The sequence below is a fragment of the Rhipicephalus sanguineus genome, chromosome 7 (genome assembly GCF_013339695.2).
Source record: "Rhipicephalus sanguineus isolate Rsan-2018 chromosome 7, BIME_Rsan_1.4, whole genome shotgun sequence".
NCBI lineage: Eukaryota > Metazoa > Arthropoda > Arachnida > Ixodida > Ixodidae > Rhipicephalus > Rhipicephalus sanguineus.
The window spans coordinates 167,603,830-167,624,072 of NC_051182.1; the positions used below are offsets into that span (position 1 = coordinate 167,603,830).

The window sequence follows — 20,243 nt, forward strand, 5'->3', positions numbered from 1 at the left end:
GATAACACTGCTGTCAAAAAAACCGAAACCCATTTTTGGAGGTCACAGAAGACCTCAAGGGTGCGATCTTCACTATTTCATCTAATAATAATATTAATTGTTGGGGTCTTGCATACCAAAACTGTGGTATGAAACGAGACTGTAGTGGAGGACTCCGGAAATTTTGACCACGTGGGGTTCTTTGACGTGCACCTAAATCTAAGCACACAGGCCTCTAGCATTTAGCCTCTGTCAGAATGTGGCCGCTGCAGCCGGGATTCGGTCCCGCGACCTTTGGTTGAGCAACTATATCAAGTAGGCTGCATTCAGTTAAGACATAGAAGCCAACTGCCACTTGCAATAGGAAAAATAGAAAGCCACCCTTCTTAGCATCAAAATCTGCAAACTATGTGACTGTGCATAAGCCGTGGCTTTAGCCAATCCATTGATTTAAGCTCAAACAAGCCGAGTGTATAACCAATAGTTCTGAGCAAAGACAAACAACAGAAAACTATGCACAAGGCAAATTATCCGTTTTATTCCTGTCTTGCATGTTTTGCACAGCTCTCTGGTCACTGCAACAGTACCAAGGTCAGCCAAGCCACAGTTGGATAGCACATGCACCAAGGACAAATCTCTTATATACAATTTCACATTATGACACAAAGGATGTAACCAGGGCACATTTGTCTAGGCACCTCTAACACACAAGACATATCCACATATTATTACAACATTAATTTTGACATATCACAACACAACTAAACACCTGACTACATTTCCACGTTGTCATCATCGTTATATGGCAGACAAAAGTGCACTTCCTTCGGTACACCAAATAAGCTGCACAGCAATAACCAAGTACAGCATGACTTGCAGCACATTGGGCATCTCGCACCGTATCCCTCGTTACAGTGTTATCTAGCTTTGTTATATTCTCTCAAATAATCGGAGCAGTGTCAAATGACACGCTACGCTCTCGCTCATAGACTGCAAAATGTCTTAAAAAACAAATGTTAAGCAAGCATCAGAGGTATATCCGCTACTGGCTAGTACTACAGTCCCCTCGAATATTATTAATGAGCATCGAGTTCCCTCAGATAATGTGGCCTCAACATTTTCAGCAAGCGTGTTAGTTTGTCTCAGTATGAAATGCTATGTTTGAGAAAAAGAAAAAAAGAATACCCACTCTGGGAAAAGCATGACTAGTCCCAGAAAGCCCCCATTCTTGATGCAATGTTCGGGCTTTCAGCAGCGTAGAAAAACGAAATGTTAAAAAATTGTGCTTGATTAAAAGACGATGGATTCTTAATTAGTTGCGACCAGTCAATATGATAATAAACATTGTGGCGAACATCACACATCTCAAGTCACTCCGGAGATTTACAAGCTGTCCTCGTACCGAGGTAACAGACTGAACTCGAAATAAAAGTGTATGAATAAATAAGACACACCAATTTGTGAATTTTCTCAGCAATACCACTTCCCAAAAATAAGAATGTCACTGTTACTTTCATCTTCAGTATTTAAAAAAAAAAAAGAAAGAATAGCAGGTCCGTGCCATTAGCACATCTTATGTACAGTGGCTTGTACTTATTATTAAGCCTATAATTTTTATATTCTGCTCACTTAGATCTTCAAATAAGCTCATATTTCTTGACTACAATTAGAGAAAACAAAGAAAAAGAAAATTGTACCAAATATGAAGACCAATAGTTGGCTGAAGCTTGGAGACAGAACGCGACCACTGTTATAACATACACACACTCCGTGATAAGTCATGCTGACTTCGCTACGAGTGTGGCTGAGCAGCGATTTGAAATGACGGCTACACATCCAGCCTATGTTAAATCTACGTTCACTTGCGACACAACACACAAACACAGCACAGCACATGTGCCACTGTTAACTACACTAACTATTTACACTACGTACAGCGCTTCTTCTCAAAGCAGGCACGTTGAGACTTGACAACCAGAAGTGATGAAGACGAGGTGCGCTCTGTGGTTAGCCTATCCACGAGAGCTGCGGATGCATCGCCATCCGAGCACTCGAATTGGCTAGCACTGTGTATGCACAATGTCCGTGTTTCTGCAAATGCACTTGTCACAAGAGTTCACGCATCGAAGGTCAACACAATGACTGTGGTGCTGTAAACAGTTCATCTTCTTATGATGCTAGTCACGTAGTCCTCAATTCACGTGGCCTGGAAAAAAAAAAGTCCTGTTGAAGTGGACGGCTTGAAAGCAACTTGACAATGTATGAAGTAAAAAATTACATTGCTTAATATTGTAGTTACGTACATGTAAACACTATCAAACACAGCTGTCATGTGTCATCCACAGTGATGCAACCAAGGACTTGCAATTTAGAGCGACAATGTGCATACCAGAGCATTATGTAGCATGTGTTCTTGCATTGTAGAGCATTTTCGAATTCAATTTTGCATTATAGAGCACTTTGAAGGAACAAATTCCATTCAGACACTTTGGAGGAAGTGAAATGACTTCTTCAGCCTATTTCCCAACACAAACCGGAGATACTGCTTCAAGAAAAAGTTGCATTTCAGCGAATGACACTATCAAAGCACATGTGCACTTGTCGCACGTTGTGGTCTTGCATGGCCCATAACTAGGGCTCTGTGTTTTCGATTTCATTCGAAAAAAATCCGATAAACATTAGCCAGTAAAGTTTTTGACCAATTCGGATTTATCTGATAAACATTCACCGGTAAAATTTTTGACAATTCGGATTTATCCGATAAACTCCGATTTCAAGGGCCAATACGACCTGGTTCCATTCTTTATCGCAAGGGCAAGTTGTAAGTGCTCATTGATACATCTTAAAGTTTACCGTGCGTAGCTGTATTAGGCGATGTAGCTGTATTGTGCTCTGACTCATTTGGGACGTAAAACCCCAGATATTATTAATTATGTGCTCTGACTCAGCTTCCTACATGCAGAAGCTTCACAAGGACTTGCAACTCTCCAACCCCGAATTCAAGGCGCTTCACTTCAAAGATCTGTGCCACCTACTCAACAACGCTCTGGAGGATGGAATCTGGACGAGCTCGTTCAACGTAGTTCACGATTTTGTTGTGCACTTTCCTGCCCTGTTGAAACTGTCGCGGGAGCTGCGCCGTAAGTTTGGTCTTGTGTGCTTGGCCATGGGCATGTTCAAGTCGCTAAAAACCATATGTCCGTCGCGGTGGCTCTCTTTTTATCTCTATAAGATATTTTGGACTACTGGCACGCCATTTTGTCTTTCTTGAGAAGCGACAAAGCCAAGAAAACGAAGTGTGAGAAGCTCATGAGTCTTATTTCATCACCTGAAGCTGTGTACGACTTGCTCGTTAAGATGATGTTTCTGAACACCAATTCGTGTGCCGTGCTCTTAATCATTAAGGAACTTGAGGCAGAGAGTACCCTGGTACACGGCACACCAAGTTTATCCCATTCTGGGGGTTCGATTGCATGCACTCATCAGTCAATGGCGTGATCCAACCGAGGTCTTCGCATCAGACGTCACAAGTCTGTTAGACCTCCTTGACAAGACTGACCGCTTCATGACTGTCGCAGACTTTCACGGATACTACGCTTCTGTCACCGAAAACTGGAGACAGTCATCTGAGAGGATCCTGTGCGATCACCAAAGAGTCGTTTTGGTACTGTGTTCAAATTGGGAATGCAAATGTGAAGTATGAGCTGCCCTGCGCTTTCGAAACCTATGTGCCTGTTTTTAAATTAGTGCTTCTTGAAACTGATGACATGAACCAGCTCCTGAGTGATTTTGCGAACTATCAGTGCTATGAAATATGTAACATTGTTGAACCCCTGTCGTTTTGGAGACTTCACAATGTCCAGTGGCCAGTGCTTTCTCACTGCGTGCTGAGTCTTCTGGCGCTTCCTGTTTCTAGTGCTAACGTTGAAAGGGCATTTTCAAATGTTCAAGTATTTCGCTTGTGCGTATATGTTCTTGTGCATTCAAACCTTCTAGAAAAAAACATCTGCTTCGTGTGTTTTGATGTTTTAGTATTCAGATATGAATTGACCTAACATTTTGGGGTTTCGAAAGTAATGCAAAACTCCTTCCAGAGAACTCGGGATTTACGAGAAATAAACTCTGATAAACACCCGTCGATTTTCAAGAAAAATAAAGCCTGAAAACACGGAGCCCTACCCATAACTATGAGCCTTGATCCCAATAAATATCTTGCACTCAATATTACATTGCTGCCACATAAATGCTTGTTCACATGTACATAATACTTACTACGCAAAGTTCTCTAGTTGCTTGAGCTTTCAGCTGATGTTTAAAATCCCAAAAGGCGAAACATCGATAGCAATAGCATTGCATTAGAGGAATGCACGAAGTAAACCTCTTCGTTATATTGGTCACACACACAGTAGTAAGCATTCACTTACTAATCAAATTAACAAGCATGGTGTCCAGTTCACACAAACAGATCTCACTTGATAACTGCAAATACTGGCTGCCATAATGCTCACACGATAAACAGCTCCAGGCAAGAGGAGAGCAATTGCATTGCACTGCCACTCTCTACAATGAATCTCCAAAACTGAGAAACTGCCGCCTCCAACAACAAGGTTGCAGGAAAGGAAGGCTGCACATGTGAAGAACACCAGCCATCTCCGCTCATTCAACAACTGCACTTGCCACAAACTACCTGCAATGACAGGGTGCCTATGCACCCTACCTGCAGTGAGTGCATATCCCCAATGTGGGCAGTGGCACACGGCACTGCTGGCTAGGAAGGGGTGTTTCAATAGCTCGAAAGCACATCACAACCGGCCATTTCGCACTTGTGGCATCATCGTCTGTGACGTCCTGCAACTAGAAATAGACGCAGATTCCGTACGAAAAGGACAACGAGGGGAGGGGATGATTAACAAAAATGCACATTAGCTTACCAAGTTACGTATATGTTTTCATGCGCTGCCACAGCAGTAGATGTCAAAATTTTGAGGCTTGTTTTGGTGAAGTGATGGTTTGCCAGTCGAATGTGCCGCTGGAGTCTCAAGTCATATCCTACATTCACTTTAATCTCAAAGTCACTAAATCATTCTTGTCACTAATACTGACACCTAAGGTATTCCCAAGTGCTAATCTAGCAACTACAATTGAACCCAACTATATTAAACTTGGGTAAATCGAATTATCCTTTATATCATACTACTTTCGATTACGGCAATGCTTTAATGTCAATGTATAGAAAAATCTATGGCGACATTAAACAAAAATAGCCGGAACACTTGATATATTGAACATGTGGCCATGGGAAACACTCCAAGAAGTTGGCTTTCCCTTGCAAACATTTGGCTTATCGTCTTGGAAGGGGACTTTCCAACATGTATTTGGGAGAGCGAGCTGCGTGATTAGGAAAACGCTGTGCAAAGCAAGTACAAACTACCACATTGGCATCGCATGCTTTCCTCAACAATTCCTTGTCGTTGCGCCGCCGGCCCATCGTGCGGGGTCGCTGTACGCTTCTCTCATTTTCTTAAAGCAATAGATGCTGTAAAAGAGAAGAATCTGCTGTTCCCTGCAAAGTTCACAATAATCAATACAATCGAATGTGGGGAAAAGAAGCCTTATGTCGCCGCTGTGTACAGCGCCCCAAGAAGCATGCACGGAGTATGATACTGAAGAATAAGGTCAACATCAGGGCCAAGGCAGACTAGACACTTCTGGTGTCCGATGAGTATGCACAGTAGCATATGAAGATTTTGAGGCATTAATTACATCAATACCGTATTTTACCGCGTATTATCCGCCCCTGCATATAACCCCGCATCCCGATCTGCAGACTGTAGAAAAACGCAAAATTAAATATAAATAAATAAACAAATAAATAAACCTGTGTATTGCTGTGAAGCTAGCCTGTGCACCAAAATTCGCACTGCAGATACCGTATATGCTCGTGTAATGGCCGCAGGATTATTTTTTTCATGGATTTGAGGTGCAAACCGTGGGTGCGGCCAAGAGAGAGAGAGAACTAGAAACACAGAGCCGCAACTTGGCTTTCCCAGGCATAACTGCCCCTCTCTATGCTCATGTGGCTATATTATCTAGGCTTGCTTGGCTATCGCTCGGCTAGGCTTGGCTGGTATGCTAAGGAAGGCCGCTCAGCTCTGCTGTTCCTTCAGGCTTGGCACCACCAGTGCGAAGCTGACTTAATTTTGTTTACGTAAATTTTTGAGGGATTATTCAACAAAGTTCTGAGTGTGGCTATTACATGGATGCGGCCATTACACGAGTGTATACGGTACAATAATTTCATTAAAAGTTGTATATAGAATTATTCGATATTTCAAGCTAATTCCCATTTTTTTTCGAGTTCAACGTATGCGGTTCGACTGTACATATATTCTTATTTGCCTTTAGCGTTCCTTCACGTGTAGTCTCTGCAAATGCACTGGAGGTTAAGCTCACCTCCGCTACGAGATGCAGCAGCTCTTGCGGCAGTGGAGCGCTGCCACGGCCGAGTGCCGTCGGTGGTGCTTGTTGCGCCCGACCAGCCTGAGCTCTGCACCACGGACCCCCACCGGGTGCGAGGGTGCGAGTGGGAGGCCCGGCCGGGAAGAGGACCCGTCCGCCAGCGACGAGCTCATGAAGTACGACTTGAGGCACGACTTGAGGGGGGTGGGCAGTGGCAGCTGCTCGATGCGGTGCGAGCTCGTGCAACTCACAATGGAACGGCAGCACAGCTCCTGCAGGGACAGCACTGCGCAGCAACAGCAATGGAAAACATTTGTCAAGCAATAAACAAGTTGCTGTAGTGGTGGCAGAGTCCCTCAATGCATGACACCAGGGGAGCTATTCTCGATGTGTCCATCTAATGGACTGTCCATTTTGGCCGCCGTTAAATGGCTGGAGCTTTGCGAGCAGCACACTCATGTTTCCAGTTCTTCATCCACAATGCAAGTCTGACTGTCGCGGAGCCTTCACAAATCCCAACACAAATGAGAGGGCAAAATGTTCTTCAACGCAACAAACGCATCATCCCGAGATTTGCTTTTGGCCGCACAAATCTCGAAGGGTGTGCATTAACTCCTGATTCTGTGATCACGTTAGCCCTCAAATTAGGTTTAATGGGGCCGCCTGTTTAACGCACCTATGAAGGTCGATACACATTCTACACATCGTTAATAATAATAATATCTGGGGTTTAACAGTCCCAAATCAGCACATCGTTCACAAGCATCTGGGACACAGTGATATGCAAGGACAGACTTGTCAAGTTGGTTTAAATGTTCTGTTACTCTACATTTCGTCCACCTTCTTTCTTCTCACGCCACAAGTGTGCTGTGCGGGTTCGGTGCGTCGACGTGGTCAAGAGTGCAATGACGTCACGGCATGCCACTGTCTCGGGTAACTAAATGCGCCGCCGAAATGGACATGTTCATTAGATGGATTGTTCAAAAATAGCTCCCCAGCACAGTGTAAACAAAATTGGTTCAATAACGCAGCTTACTGAGCAAGTTCGTTCATACTATTCGAAAGCATCAGAAAGTAAACCAGCGAAAATATTGTGAAGGCAGTGATGAGGAACAACGAAATGACACAAGCGCTGGACTTAAAACTGAATATTTATTGAAGAAAGCCCCCACACACATGAACCAGCATTGCGTGCGCAAATAAGCTATCTCAGCCATGTCAAAGTTGTATAACTAACAGTGTATTGCTATAAAACGTGCCAAAAGTGGTACAAACTAACAGTACATTGCCATAAAACACACCAGAACATGCATGCAATATCTAGAAATGCGAATTCTTTATCTGTCGGGAAAACTGAGGGAACTCACACACGACTATATGCAGTTTTCTTATTTTGAAAGCTTCGTAAATTTCTCTTTCAATCTTATTGCTTCCTTTGCACATGACGCTGACTAAATTGAAATCAGGGGAGCAGCCACAGCCACAGCCTTTGCAGTGGTGAGGTGTTTCCACCAGTGCCTGTGGAGAGCAAATTGCGATGTTTGTGGCGATTGTAATTCCTCAAATAATGCTTCACCTGGATGCTAGCTAGACAATTCATCATTTCACATTCAGCACTGGCACCACTGTAACATATGGTTCCAGCATTCACCACATGTACACTTTTTTGTCAGAGTTATCGTCACCATAATGTGCATACTTAGGGCCATATTCTGAGACTATAACTTCAGGCGACAGTGTCATCCTGCATTACGTAAAATCTTGTGTGCCCAATGACTGAAACGACTATTGGCCCGCTGTTCTTCAACCAACCGATGAGTGCGCGTGCTGAAAGCAGGTATTGTGGCGATATCTCCCAATTCAGAAAATGGTTCGTAGTGGAAACCTCATGCCTACTATATGGAAAACATTTGGTGGCACAGTATGCCATCTACCACATCACGAGTTGAGGGGTGCAGTAAGCTTTTATGCAACAAAAAGTGACAGCATGATGCATTATATTCTGATTGCTCGACAGTGTTTTTCGCTGCCTAAACAGCAGTTTTCCCGTGCAGAAGGTCACTTGCAAAATGTACATTCTCTCTTGACCGACGTTTAAATAGCTTCTACTAGTCGTAGAAAATCCAGCTGCGTGTATTAGAGCAAGAATGCTTGGAATGCTTGTCTCAACCTGCAACTGTATCATTTCCAAGTAAACTCGCCTCGGTTTGAGCGCCAGAGGTGCTTCATGCCATTCCGGCGCAGCGCCATACGGGACAGCTCCACAAAGGACTCCGTCACATTGAAGTCGCACAGTGGGCTCACCTGGTAGGATAAGACGATGTTAAGGCATCATATTGTCCCGTTAGAAATACACAGTCAAATCCTTTATAAGAGGTACATTGACGTAAAAGGCAAATGGGTATGTTCGAACCCGGATATATCGAACCTGAAGATCACAAAAGAGTTCTATGCACATAGGCAATTCGGTATATGTATAAAATATTTTACATGTCGAAAGTATGTTCAAATGTATATCATAAATGCTCAATATACACAATAATTCTATATGTACACAATAATTCCTTATATGTGGGTTCGATATACAGTCACCGACCATTTATTTGGACTCGGTTGGATCCGCCAAAAAGTCCGAATAATCGGGAGTCCAAAAAAAAGAAACAGGATTCGCTAGAAAAAAAGCACCTTTACTGGCCCAGTGGCCGGAAAAACTTGTCAATGTACGTCTGCACAAAAGCACGCTCACGCTGACCAAGTCGGCCTGTATTGCAGCCAGTGTTTGGCCATCGCTGTAGGTTGTCAATAGCACTGTTACGGCCTGTGCTGAATCCACATTTAATAACTGTGGGGTGGGCAGTGTGTTGACGGAGTCGCTTTCCACCTGTGCTGGTTCAAGGACCCGACAGACCTCTGCGAAATCTCCGGGGCAACATTGGATTGAGGTCAGCCACCTTCCACCTGGCGAATAACCGCTACTTTTTTCACCATCGTCAGTGTATTGTAGTTGCCACATCTCTTCATTAGTAGTACTGACGGCGCAGATGGAACGGGTAGTGTCAGAGCCATTTCAGTAGATGAGGCCTCGCACGCCAAGCAACAAACAAGACAACGAGACGCAAAGCGTGAGACGCAGGGCAGGCCTAGCCGTAGAAACAACTGCCGATGCAAACCCTCAAATGCCAAAAGGGAACGACGTCGAGCTAGCTCGTGCTGCAGAGCTTGTGGTTATAGTTCTCTCTTTGCTTATGTCATACGTCACTCGCGGTCACTCTCAAACGCCATGCAAACGCCACACCGAGCTCAGCTGACAGTGTGGCTTGGCTTGGCCTGCGGTTTGGCCATGGTAGCCATTTAATGGATACTTGACTGGCTAAAGCCGAAAGGTGACCATTATGTGTAGCCAAGAAACATAGTCTTCGATACTGGCAACTGTAATTTCTGCATAGATTTTTACACTGGTGCGACCTCCAGCCATAGCCAGCGCAACCTTTGAGTGCTGGCAACCTAGCAAAAATATTGTAAACAGCGCTGACAGCTTGTCATGGCATTCGACGTTGCACTCGATCAGCCAGCCGGAGTCCACAAAATTGAACGGCGCACTGTGAGGCATCCGAATTTCCGGTTGCGAGATTACATTACTTCAATGGGACGAGTGGCAGTGCTGCGAAGGTGTCCGAATAAACGAGCATGTCCAAATTTTCAGCGTCCAAATAAATGGTCGGTGACTGTATGCAGGTACATCTGTATAGCCTCTTCACTATCAAAAAGTAAGAGATGCTGTTTTTGCAAAATGTTTCACGTGGTTCTACAATCACAAAGAAAAAAAAAACAGTGCAACAAAAATTCCATTTACAAAGGGTCAAAATGGGTGTCCCAAAATGGGGACTTGAGTTGCAAATATGATAAGAATATCTCCAATAAATGGGAATTCTGGCTTTCAGGGCTTCAAATATTGACACGATAGCATTAAAGAGCTAGTTTCACAGAAATTCTGGTGTCAGCATCAGTGTCGTTGGTAGTGAGTGAAAAATTATCTTGTCTGTGACCGAAAAATCAAGATGAAAATAAAATAAATAATCTTCGGGCTCGAGTGAGAAACGAACCCAGGCAGTCTACATGGCAAGTAGCTGTTCTACCACAGAGTCACGCTATTTCTTAAAGCTGGTTCAGACAAAAACACTATATGAATGTCATGTAGTGGAAGGAGTCTCTTTAACGCATGTAATATTGCGTGGCAAAGCGTAGAATCATGCCAGGCGTCAAAACATGTCAATTGTGCAACAAGTGGGCGTTTTAAAGGCCCACCCATTACAAAGCGCTCAGACATATTTAATCCCCATCATCAGCAAAAGTATCAACAATGTGAGCAGCTGCGCAGGATCGCGTGTTGGCTTACAGATGCGTAGTGGGCCCTTCACTGATTCGCAAAAGGAATAATTATGGCATAGTGGAACCTTAACTGTACCTGTCGTAGGCATTCTGGGATACTTTGAAACGGCCAATCTTACGCGCACAATCATTCATTTCCTTGACGAAAGCTAGCAAAAGAACGGGACATGACAAAGTGGCAGACACAAACCCCAGCGGTGTTTGTGTCTGCCTCTTTCTCGTGTCCAGTTCTTTTGCTGGCTTTCGTCAAGTATCATGAACCAACTGGCCCAGATCTCAACTCTTCTGCATTCATTTCCTCACGGCACGGTTGAGGCGTGCACCGAGCATTGAAACCAGGCTAGCAATTGAGAAGGCGATGCGCACGGGGCCCGATTATGCTATCGTGTTCTACTCTTGAAGGAAACGCTCAAGCGCTCTCCAAGTTTTTTTTTAAACAACTTCCAAAAACCAACAGTGCAACTTTTGTTCACAATACTTTGTATGCAAAAAAAAATATTAATTGCAAAACTTAAGCAGTTAGGCCTAAGCAGCCACACGCTGCGCGACCTGCCCACCGCCGTTTAGTTTTGTTTGCACAGCAGCCGCTAATGTCGACTGCTGCTGCTCACTCTTGGAGACTGGATAACGGACACTCTGGGCGACAAAGGCACGAGTTTTCAATGACACTGAGGAGTTTGCTGTTGTGTAATTTCATTAAGAAGTGATGTCCAGGAAGGTGGACGCAGGTAGCGAAGAGACACCAGTGTGTCTGCATTGAAATAGGGCTCGGCCAGAAAATGCGAACGTGATGTTGTGCTTGTAACAAAAACTTTATATGAGGGACAAGAACTGTTCCCCAGTGCGTACCTCTTGTAAAGGGGCTCAAATGTACCATGCCCAAGTACTACAGCACTGCAATATGCATGTGTAAAACTTGGATGTTCATTTAATATATTTGTGCACTGTGTTCCACAGCTGCAAATGTTCTTCCTCTTACAAGTTTGCAGCACAATAATAATTGTAGGGGTTTAAAGCCCCAAACCAACAATATGATTATGAGAGACACTAGTGGAAGGCTATGGAAATTTCGACCACCCTTGGTTCTTTAAAGGGGCCCTCTAACACTCTTCAACCCCCCATTTTTTACTCGTGGATTGCGTAGACTGAAGTACGGACGAACTAGTGCAGCAAGAACGGCAGCGATAGCGGCACGCAGTACGAAGTTATTCAATTTAGAAAATTCAAGATACAAGAAAAAAATGCCTACCCTCAACTCGATTTTCGCGGGGTCACGTGACCACATTTCACTCTCTGCTGTGACGTCGGATGGCGCTCCAATGAAATGGGCTGAAAGCTCTTACGTAGGGGAAGCTCGCACACCATTGTTGCTTCTCCTTTCCAACGCATTGTTGACGTCGTTGCCATAGTAACAAACGTGGTTCCTGAAACCTGACTTGTCAGAACGTGAGCGAGGCTGGGGAGGCTTTGTCTGCTGTTCCTTACAACGACATTCCGCGTCATTCCCTCTTCTCATTCTGAGAAGGGAATTTGTGGAGCGGCATGCGCGGTTAAACACGGTCGCCCCTACGCGGGTTGTTCGGTGAGCAGCCCGACGAGTTACAAGAAGAGGATTACCTGCACCGTTAACAACAATCATGAGCCTACCGCACATGCGGAAAGAGGCAGCTCGCAAACGTACAGACGCAAAAAGAAGGAAGAGGGGCAAGCGTTTCATATGGACATCCGACCGGCAAAGGCAAAAAAAAAAAAAAAAAGAAAGCCAGAGCAACCAGAGGCGAAATGGCAACTGGCGCCTCTGTCGTACTTTGTGGTTGTAGTGATATTTTTGTTGCGACGGCGGCTATTTGGAGTTCATTGAAAAAGCACAGAAAAGAAAAACGAAACACAATAGTAATCTCAACTTTGATGCAACACCGTTATTACTTCTAACGTTACATTTATCCAATCATAGGCCAGCGCTTATCTTCGTCATTTCCGCCTGCAATAGTTCTGGCAAGCGCCACTACGCGGTGATGCGGTCAGCAGCGATGTAGCGACTTCAACGCGTGATTAAAATACTAAATAATTTGATATCGGTGCTTAAACTTATGCTAAAATTATCCCCAGCCATCAGTCTACGCAACCCGCAAGTAAAAAATGGGGGGTTGAATTGAATAGTGTTGGAGGGCCCCTTTAATGTGCACCTAAATGCAAGTACACGAGTCTCTAGCATTTTCGCGTCTATCGAAAATGCGGCCGCGGAAACCAGGATTCAATCGCCCGACCTTCGGTTCGGTAGTTCAGCACCATAACCACTAGACTACCGTGGCGAGTACAAGTTTATAGTCTCCTTAATAAATCAAAACTCTTATAGTCCCATGCAAAGCTGGCCTTGAAGAAAGTCGTGGCATGGACACGATATCAAGTGACCTCTCAAGTGTGGCTCGAGGCGGGCGAGCTGGGCATTCTCTTCGTGTTTGCGGCATCCATGTGACTAATAAAATTAAAGAAGCAACATTTGTGTGACTCTGCCTACAGGTGGCTATGGAGATATGCACAAAGGGTGCACTAAGGAAGCCAGGGCCTAGTGGATTGTGTGGTAGTCCAAAGAAGTATGCAACGCCAGAGGAGGCACAAAATGAGACGTGACGAGCCAAATGGCTGGTCGGGTTCTGGCCTGATGCGTCAGTCTTCAATGTATTCCCATTAAGACTTTCACCTTCTAGTCGTCTTGGTGATAGTGTAAGAGACCCTCAGAATTCTTCTTGCATAGCTGGTAATATCGAATGCCAACAAAATAGTGTTGTCACTACACTCAAGGACCGATGGCTGTGTTTGCCACTATCGCTGTACTGCAATCCTTTTTTTTGCTGGACACAAGTATGCCAAATACAGAGTTTTTCAGCTTAGACTTTGTGCTGATGTGTTCATCATCATCACGTGATGATATCATTGCTAGTGTTCGTGATACAGTCATTACAATTTAAAAAACCATAATACATTATTCGTGATGATAAATACCAGGACAACTTCCTGTGATTACTGCTGCGTATCAAGCCTGTTGCCAGAGCACCCACCTCAAAGAAGGCCATGCCATGCTTGTGCGCATACTCGGCGGCCTCCTGGCGGCCTACTTCACGATTGAAGGCAAGGTGCAGCCGGTTTCCCAGCAACACCTGCACGTTTTGAAAGATACACAACACTTAGTAAATGGACGTGCCAATTAGAGTGGTCAGCTGCCTAGGGCTGTTCCTGTAAAAGACATATTTCACAGCATGTAGCTCAGCTTCAGCATAGGCCTGTTCGAGACATTCGTAGCACAAGTTAGCAAACTGAAATAGAATATGAACTTTGCGTACTGTTTATGTACTACTTACTGCTGCAATAAAGAAACACGAGCATCGCAAATATGAAAAAAAAATCGATCTTGTGTTAAGGGCACCAAAACGGTAAGCAGAGCAAAAGATAACGACTGGGTTGATTTGTGGAAGCTGGCCTAATTCGTTTATGAAGCATGTTAAGGGCATAAAACAATAAGAAAAATGAGAGATAAAGATAGGGTTGCTTTGTGAACACACGTCTACATCTTATTCCCAGGCCTTTCTTGAATAAATAAGTGATACAAGGCTTCTCACCTTAGAAACTCCGGGTGCATGGCGTTCCACCTCCTGGAGCCAGCGTCCCAGGCCGTCGAAGGACCACCGGTTCGTGATGTCGTACACCAGGAGGATCCCCTGGGCCCCCCGCGAGTACGACCGGATTATCGTTGAGAAGCGACCCTGCCCCGACGTGTCCCACAGGTGCAGCCGCACTCGCTTGCCGTCCAGCAGCACAGTCGTCGTGCGGTACGAGGCAAAGCCACCAGGGGCACTGCAAGCCACACCACGCCAGCACCACTTTATAGTAATTATCTGGCCTAGACAATCATGAGAGTCAAATGAACCAAGACTGTGTTGTTATTGGATTATTTGTTTTTTTCGTTGTTGCTCGATGGATTGTCTCTTGCACAGCACTTTCATCTCTACAGCATCATGTACTGCGCATGTGCATCTTGGTTTGCTGTCGAACTGTGTTGTTTTATTAAACTGCTGCTGTCCCAGTGTGTGCGTTTGTGTAATTTCTTCCAATTGTGTAAGCATCCTTAACGACTTCGTTCGCCATTCCTTAAAAGAAAACAAGAGATGAGCAATACTGCAACGAATCAGCAAGGCGGGGCATTTTAAAGGGGTACTGACGCAAAAAATTTTGGTGTGGCGTTTAGTTGCTGCAATATCTTTCTGGAGGCCTGTTAGTCATAACACAGCACATTGCTTGCTGCAGCGCGCGACAGATAATGACAGTCTGTTTATTACCGACCAGTCTCAGTTTTGGTTTGGGAGAGCTCCAGCAACAACAAGCCACCGTGTGCAACTAATGCCATCTAGCGTGTGAAACGGCACAGAACTCTGACGCACTTCCGTGCAGCCTGCATCGCCTGCTCGCATTCTTTCACATGCGGCATATGCAGTGCAATGTCGCTGCCGTCAGCATCTTGATCATCAGCTGGCGGCAAAGACTTTCCTGAGGCTTCCCCACATTCACTGCGGGCACTGACTCACAAGCAGCCGCCAAATAGCAGCCTGCTGGCACAAGCGCGCCAAAAGCGCAATGGCGACTATGACGTCATGATTTAGCTGCGCATCTCAGAGCTCGGCTGCAGCGGTGACATCATGGATATTTTGGGTCACCTTCAGGTCACTTTGTATGATGTCAATGTTGTGAGGAGCGACATACAGTGCTGGATCAGGCACGCGAACTTAAAAGTTCATATAAATTACCCTCCAAGCTGTATTCACTGTTCAGGTTTGGTAGATGACTGTTCAGATTTGGTAGATGATATACGCATGTTCACGAGAATTGATCCTGCAGGCTATCTCAGCCACAAAATTTTGTGTCAGTACACCTTCAATAAAGGCAACTGAAAAATGTAACCGTGCGACTAAATGAGGTGGCCAATCCAAGCATCCATTATCAACGTTCAGCTTTCTTTTAAGCCAGAACAACCAGTATGTCTGATTACACGTAAAACAGAAGAGCTAAGAGTTTATCTATATGCTGGATTAAGCATTTCCGTAAAAGTGACGAATAGTTAGCATTTGACGAGTTAATGGTCCAAGGTGCATTGAATACAGCAAGAAACGCAGATAGGAATATATAGTCTTCTATGTTTCTTCTAACATGTCTGAGGATCTTGTGTGATGAATGTCTCAAGCCCTCCTCTGTTTTAGCAAATGGCCTGCTGCTAATGTGCCTAATAAAAGTAAAAATTGCTAAGTGTCACATAGGTGCTCAGTTGGGTAAGATCAACGATGGAATATTTGAGCCTAATGAAATGCTTAGCATTTCAAGAAGAGACACTAACAAACCCTACCATCTTCAGAACAGTGCACATAATTCATGTTCACCAAAGCCCGCTGTAGGGCTAGCTGATACATAGCCACCAATGATAATCTCCAAAATTAAGTTTCATTAATAAGAGAAATGGACGGAAATGTACTCTTCATTTTCTCTTCTGCTTACATTTGCTGCCACAAACACTGAATGACGCTCAAGTGGTTAAGTGGGTCTGAACAGGTAGTATATCTAGCTGTGCACACAAGCCTTTAGCCTTCCTACTTTCCATGGACATATTTTATCTACATCACCCGCACCACTTCTCACAAAGATAAGCAGAGCCTAGCAAACACGGGCGCGCAGGTGCCGCAAAACCCAAAACCCAAGCAGCACTTGCATCTGTTTCCTGAGTCCACACAAGTGGCACCACCACAGAGACGATGTCGAACTAGGAATGTCACTGAACGTTTTGACAAGAGACTTGTTTTTGGTCGGGCAAACAACTACATCTAAAAAGACAGAAAGGGAAAATAGACAACCACCCGTTTGTAGCACGAAGCCACAAGGAAATCCATACGAAGACAGTCGAAGCATTGGCTTCAGCTATATTCAACGACTTCTTATCCTTTCATGCCTCTCTCTTTTCCTGACCCAGTCGTTTGGATTAGCAAGAAAGTGTTGTAAGTAAAACTGCCTTGTAAACCAGTAACGGCAATTTTGATGTGGCATTGTTTAGGTGGCCCGTAAGTGGAAGCCTATACCAGGCCCATTACTCGAGGTTTGTGATCAAAATAGCAGTGAATTCAGTGATGTGAACAAAATAAATCACCGCTAATCAAAATCTGTTTATTTATGCAAGGTTCATTCCACCAGTCCACTACACGATGAGGACAAATTTAACCGGTGTTTCGGATTGAGGCTGAGGTCTTTTGGCTTCGCTGTAAGTGGGGGCAAATGCAACTCTGTCTCCTCTCATTAAATGATGCCTCTGAATGAAAACTATACTTTTGCTCTCCCTCTTTCTGGGTACAGAGTAGTAAACTTAAATACAAAGAACTAGCTTTCCTACAACGTGAATAAGGCTATCAATCAATCCTCCTCTCCGTCTGCTAATCAATCAATCTGTCCATCAATCTGTCCCCTTATCTCTGTGTCTGTCAACCAATCAATGTGTACACCCCAATCTCTGTGTCAATCAATCAATCAATCAATCAATCAATCAATCAATCAATCAATCAATCAATCAATCAATCAATCAATCTGTCCATCAATCCGTCCCCTTATCTCTATGCCTGTCAACCAATCAATCTGTCCACCCCAATCTCTGTGTCAATCAATCAATCAATCAATAAATCAATCTATCAATCAATCAGTCTGTCTGTCTCCGTCAATCTTACTATCTGGTCCAACCTACTTCTGGCCTCTTATCATCTAGTCCTGGTGGTTATCTGTCCCATAGTGACCAAGACGTGCTCACCTGAAGGGCGACTCGAGGGCGCCGTCCTCGAGCCCTCCGAGGATCTCGCCCTTGCCGACGTCGCTGTCGCCGACGAGCAGGAACTTGAGTAGGTAGTCGTAAGCCTTGGCCGACGAGCCGCCCTGGCCCACCACGACGCCGCCCGGGGGCCCGTTGGCGGACACGCCGTTATTCAGCGCACCCCCTTCCATGGCTGCTCCAGTGCTGCCCCCTAGCGGCCACGCCACCACCGACCAGGCGGCACACGCGGGCTAAGGTCGCGACGGCTGCAGGGCGAGAACGGAGGAAACGAATGCTCGAGCACGTGCACATTGACCACAGAGAAATAACTGAACTAGGAAAGCGCATTACGTCACGCGGCCAGGAAGCATTGCGCAACGCGATTCAAGCTACTGTGCCGCTCCAACACGTGATCAAAACGTCAGGGCAAGTGGTAAGTTTTAGTACTTCCGGCTTTGCTTTGTTTTCGGACGTCACCCGTGAGAAGTGAACTAGAAGAAGTTCACTGTACACCTGAGCCGGCCAAACAAGCGCGCTTCGAATAAAAACTACAGGGCACCAAACCCCAAAGTCTCGGCAAATTTCATTTCTTGCGTAATCTTGGTGCAAGAAAGTCAAATGTTGAACCGGCACAGCTTGGTTTCACGCAGCATTCGTTTACCAATGCAGGCTACTGACGTAACGCTCACTCGAAGGTTTTTCTTCCGCTGGTTCTTTCCCTTGCGGTTCCGACTCAACCCGTGACCACTGGGAGACAGCGTATTGGCTGAGAGCGCTCGTACGGCTGCGTACGGCTGCACTGCCGAGATTGTGCCTGCATTGCACGCACTATCGTGCACGTACGTGGCCGATCACGTGTCGGGTCGCTACCCTTCTTTCTCGTTTGCTTCAATCGTGCTGCGCTATGCTCTCCCACCTAATCCGTTTTTTTTTTTTTCATTTTCCTGTGCTGCCCTCTGCCGCTTTAGCAGGGTTTTGTTAGGGGCCGGGACGACAGCTATCGCCAGAATGTAAGCCTCCGAGATCAAGAGGCGTTCTGCGACCCTTCCGAGTTCCGCAATGGGAAGGGCGCATGCGCCATGGCATCGTGAAACAAAAAAAAAAAAAAAAAATCGGATAGCACCTTTTTCAGTGACATCGAAGACCTTACTGAAGTACTGGGAGCAGGGCGCTTTGAGTTCTGTTCACGAGCGCTGAACAATGCGACAGACGACCAAGATAGAGTCAGACACAGGTCAAGCATGTGACTGTCATATACCATTCTTCTGCCGCGCCATTTTAAAGGAAGTGAAGAGCACTTACAGCGAAACGGGGAAGTACGTAGCTTGGAAGAAGGGCTAACCTAGAAGCACGTGGGCATCCGAGCTCCGTTGCCATTAAGAAGGTTACGCAGGCGCAAAGCAGGGTGGCACAGGGTGCTGCGTAGACTACGCGTAGAGACTATGGACTCTACCGCTCGTAGACAATGGCGCGAGCAATGAAGGAAGCAAAAGATCGTCGGATGAAGGAGTGCTATGTAATGGCCGACGTGGAACGAGTGCCGCTCAGAAAGCAAGCAATTACATAACTCTTGCAAGTGTCATTACGCCATGACACCCGATGTGCACTCTTCGGAGAATAGGCGGGAGGGAGGTTAAACCACCCGTAAAAGAGCCCGCGGAGAAGCAATAGTCCAACAACGGTAGCCGTTGCGAAAACAATGGGACGAGGCCTCTTACGCATTAGAGCGGCGCCTTGTGATGTGGGAAGAGGGGGGTCAGACGACGCGAGTTTTACCTCGAGGCGTAATAGTGAAAAAGACAAAAAGTCTACTCGCGTTTTACCAAGCTACAAAAAGTTAGGTCGCTGTGTTTGGGTGACCGCTGCCGCTAAATAAGATGGCGCCCCACGTGACAAATTTGTGGCAGTAAAAAAAAAAAAAAAAGAATGTCACACTTCACCTGAACACAACCCCTGCGAACAGGGCTACATAACAGGTCGCACTGCATGTATATGTTGCGAGAGTCGCGGATAAGTCGGCCCTATCGCGCGCAACTTCGACCGATTAACTTTCGAATTCGTGGATTTTCGCTCCACAGAGCAACAAACGGACTCTGGGAGACGCCACACTTCAAATTGCAGAATTTATCTTTGCCGTTTCTATATCGAGTTTCTGGAAGCTAACCTTCAAGAATAACTAGCCACTTGTAAAACCACGGTTTGCCTTTAACATATAATATTCATTTAACGATATCTGGGGGTTCGTCAAGAAAACAATTTTTCCTGACGCCTCCGTGTCATTTAAAAATAATATCTGGGGGTCTTATGTCCCCGTCCTTGCCATTCAACACTACATACAAGGCAAGGACGGGTCTCCTGCCTGCGTGGCATGCGGTGGCTACCTGGATAACGCTCACGTTCTGTGGGATTGTCCGGGGGGCCGTGCAGCCATGGGCGGGAGCCTTAAACACATACCTACCAATCTAAGACCTGCGACCCTGGAGGAGTGGCTGGCGGACTCTTCCACAGACATCATGAAGGCACTACTCGGACATTTGAAACTTTTAGGCTTGTCTGATGGCTAAGTCTTGCCTTTTTTTTATTA

General features: G+C 45.4%; 1 protein-coding gene across 1 annotated transcript; it reads right to left on the reverse strand.

The window, feature by feature from the left end:
- Positions 1-490: 490 nt before the first annotated feature.
- On the reverse strand, positions 491-17,943 carry LOC119400531 (ras-related protein Rab-40B). Its single transcript, XM_037667592.2, has 6 exons — positions 17,660-17,943; positions 14,445-14,679; positions 13,887-13,985; positions 8,640-8,742; positions 6,433-6,724; positions 491-2,185 (listed from the first exon to the last, which is right to left on the reverse strand). The coding sequence occupies exons 1-5, from the start codon at positions 17,848-17,850 to the stop codon at positions 6,438-6,440; spliced, it is 915 nt and encodes a 304-aa protein (XP_037523520.1). The 5' UTR covers positions 17,851-17,943; the 3' UTR covers positions 491-2,185; positions 6,433-6,437.
- Between the last annotated feature and the right edge of the window lie 2,300 nt (positions 17,944-20,243).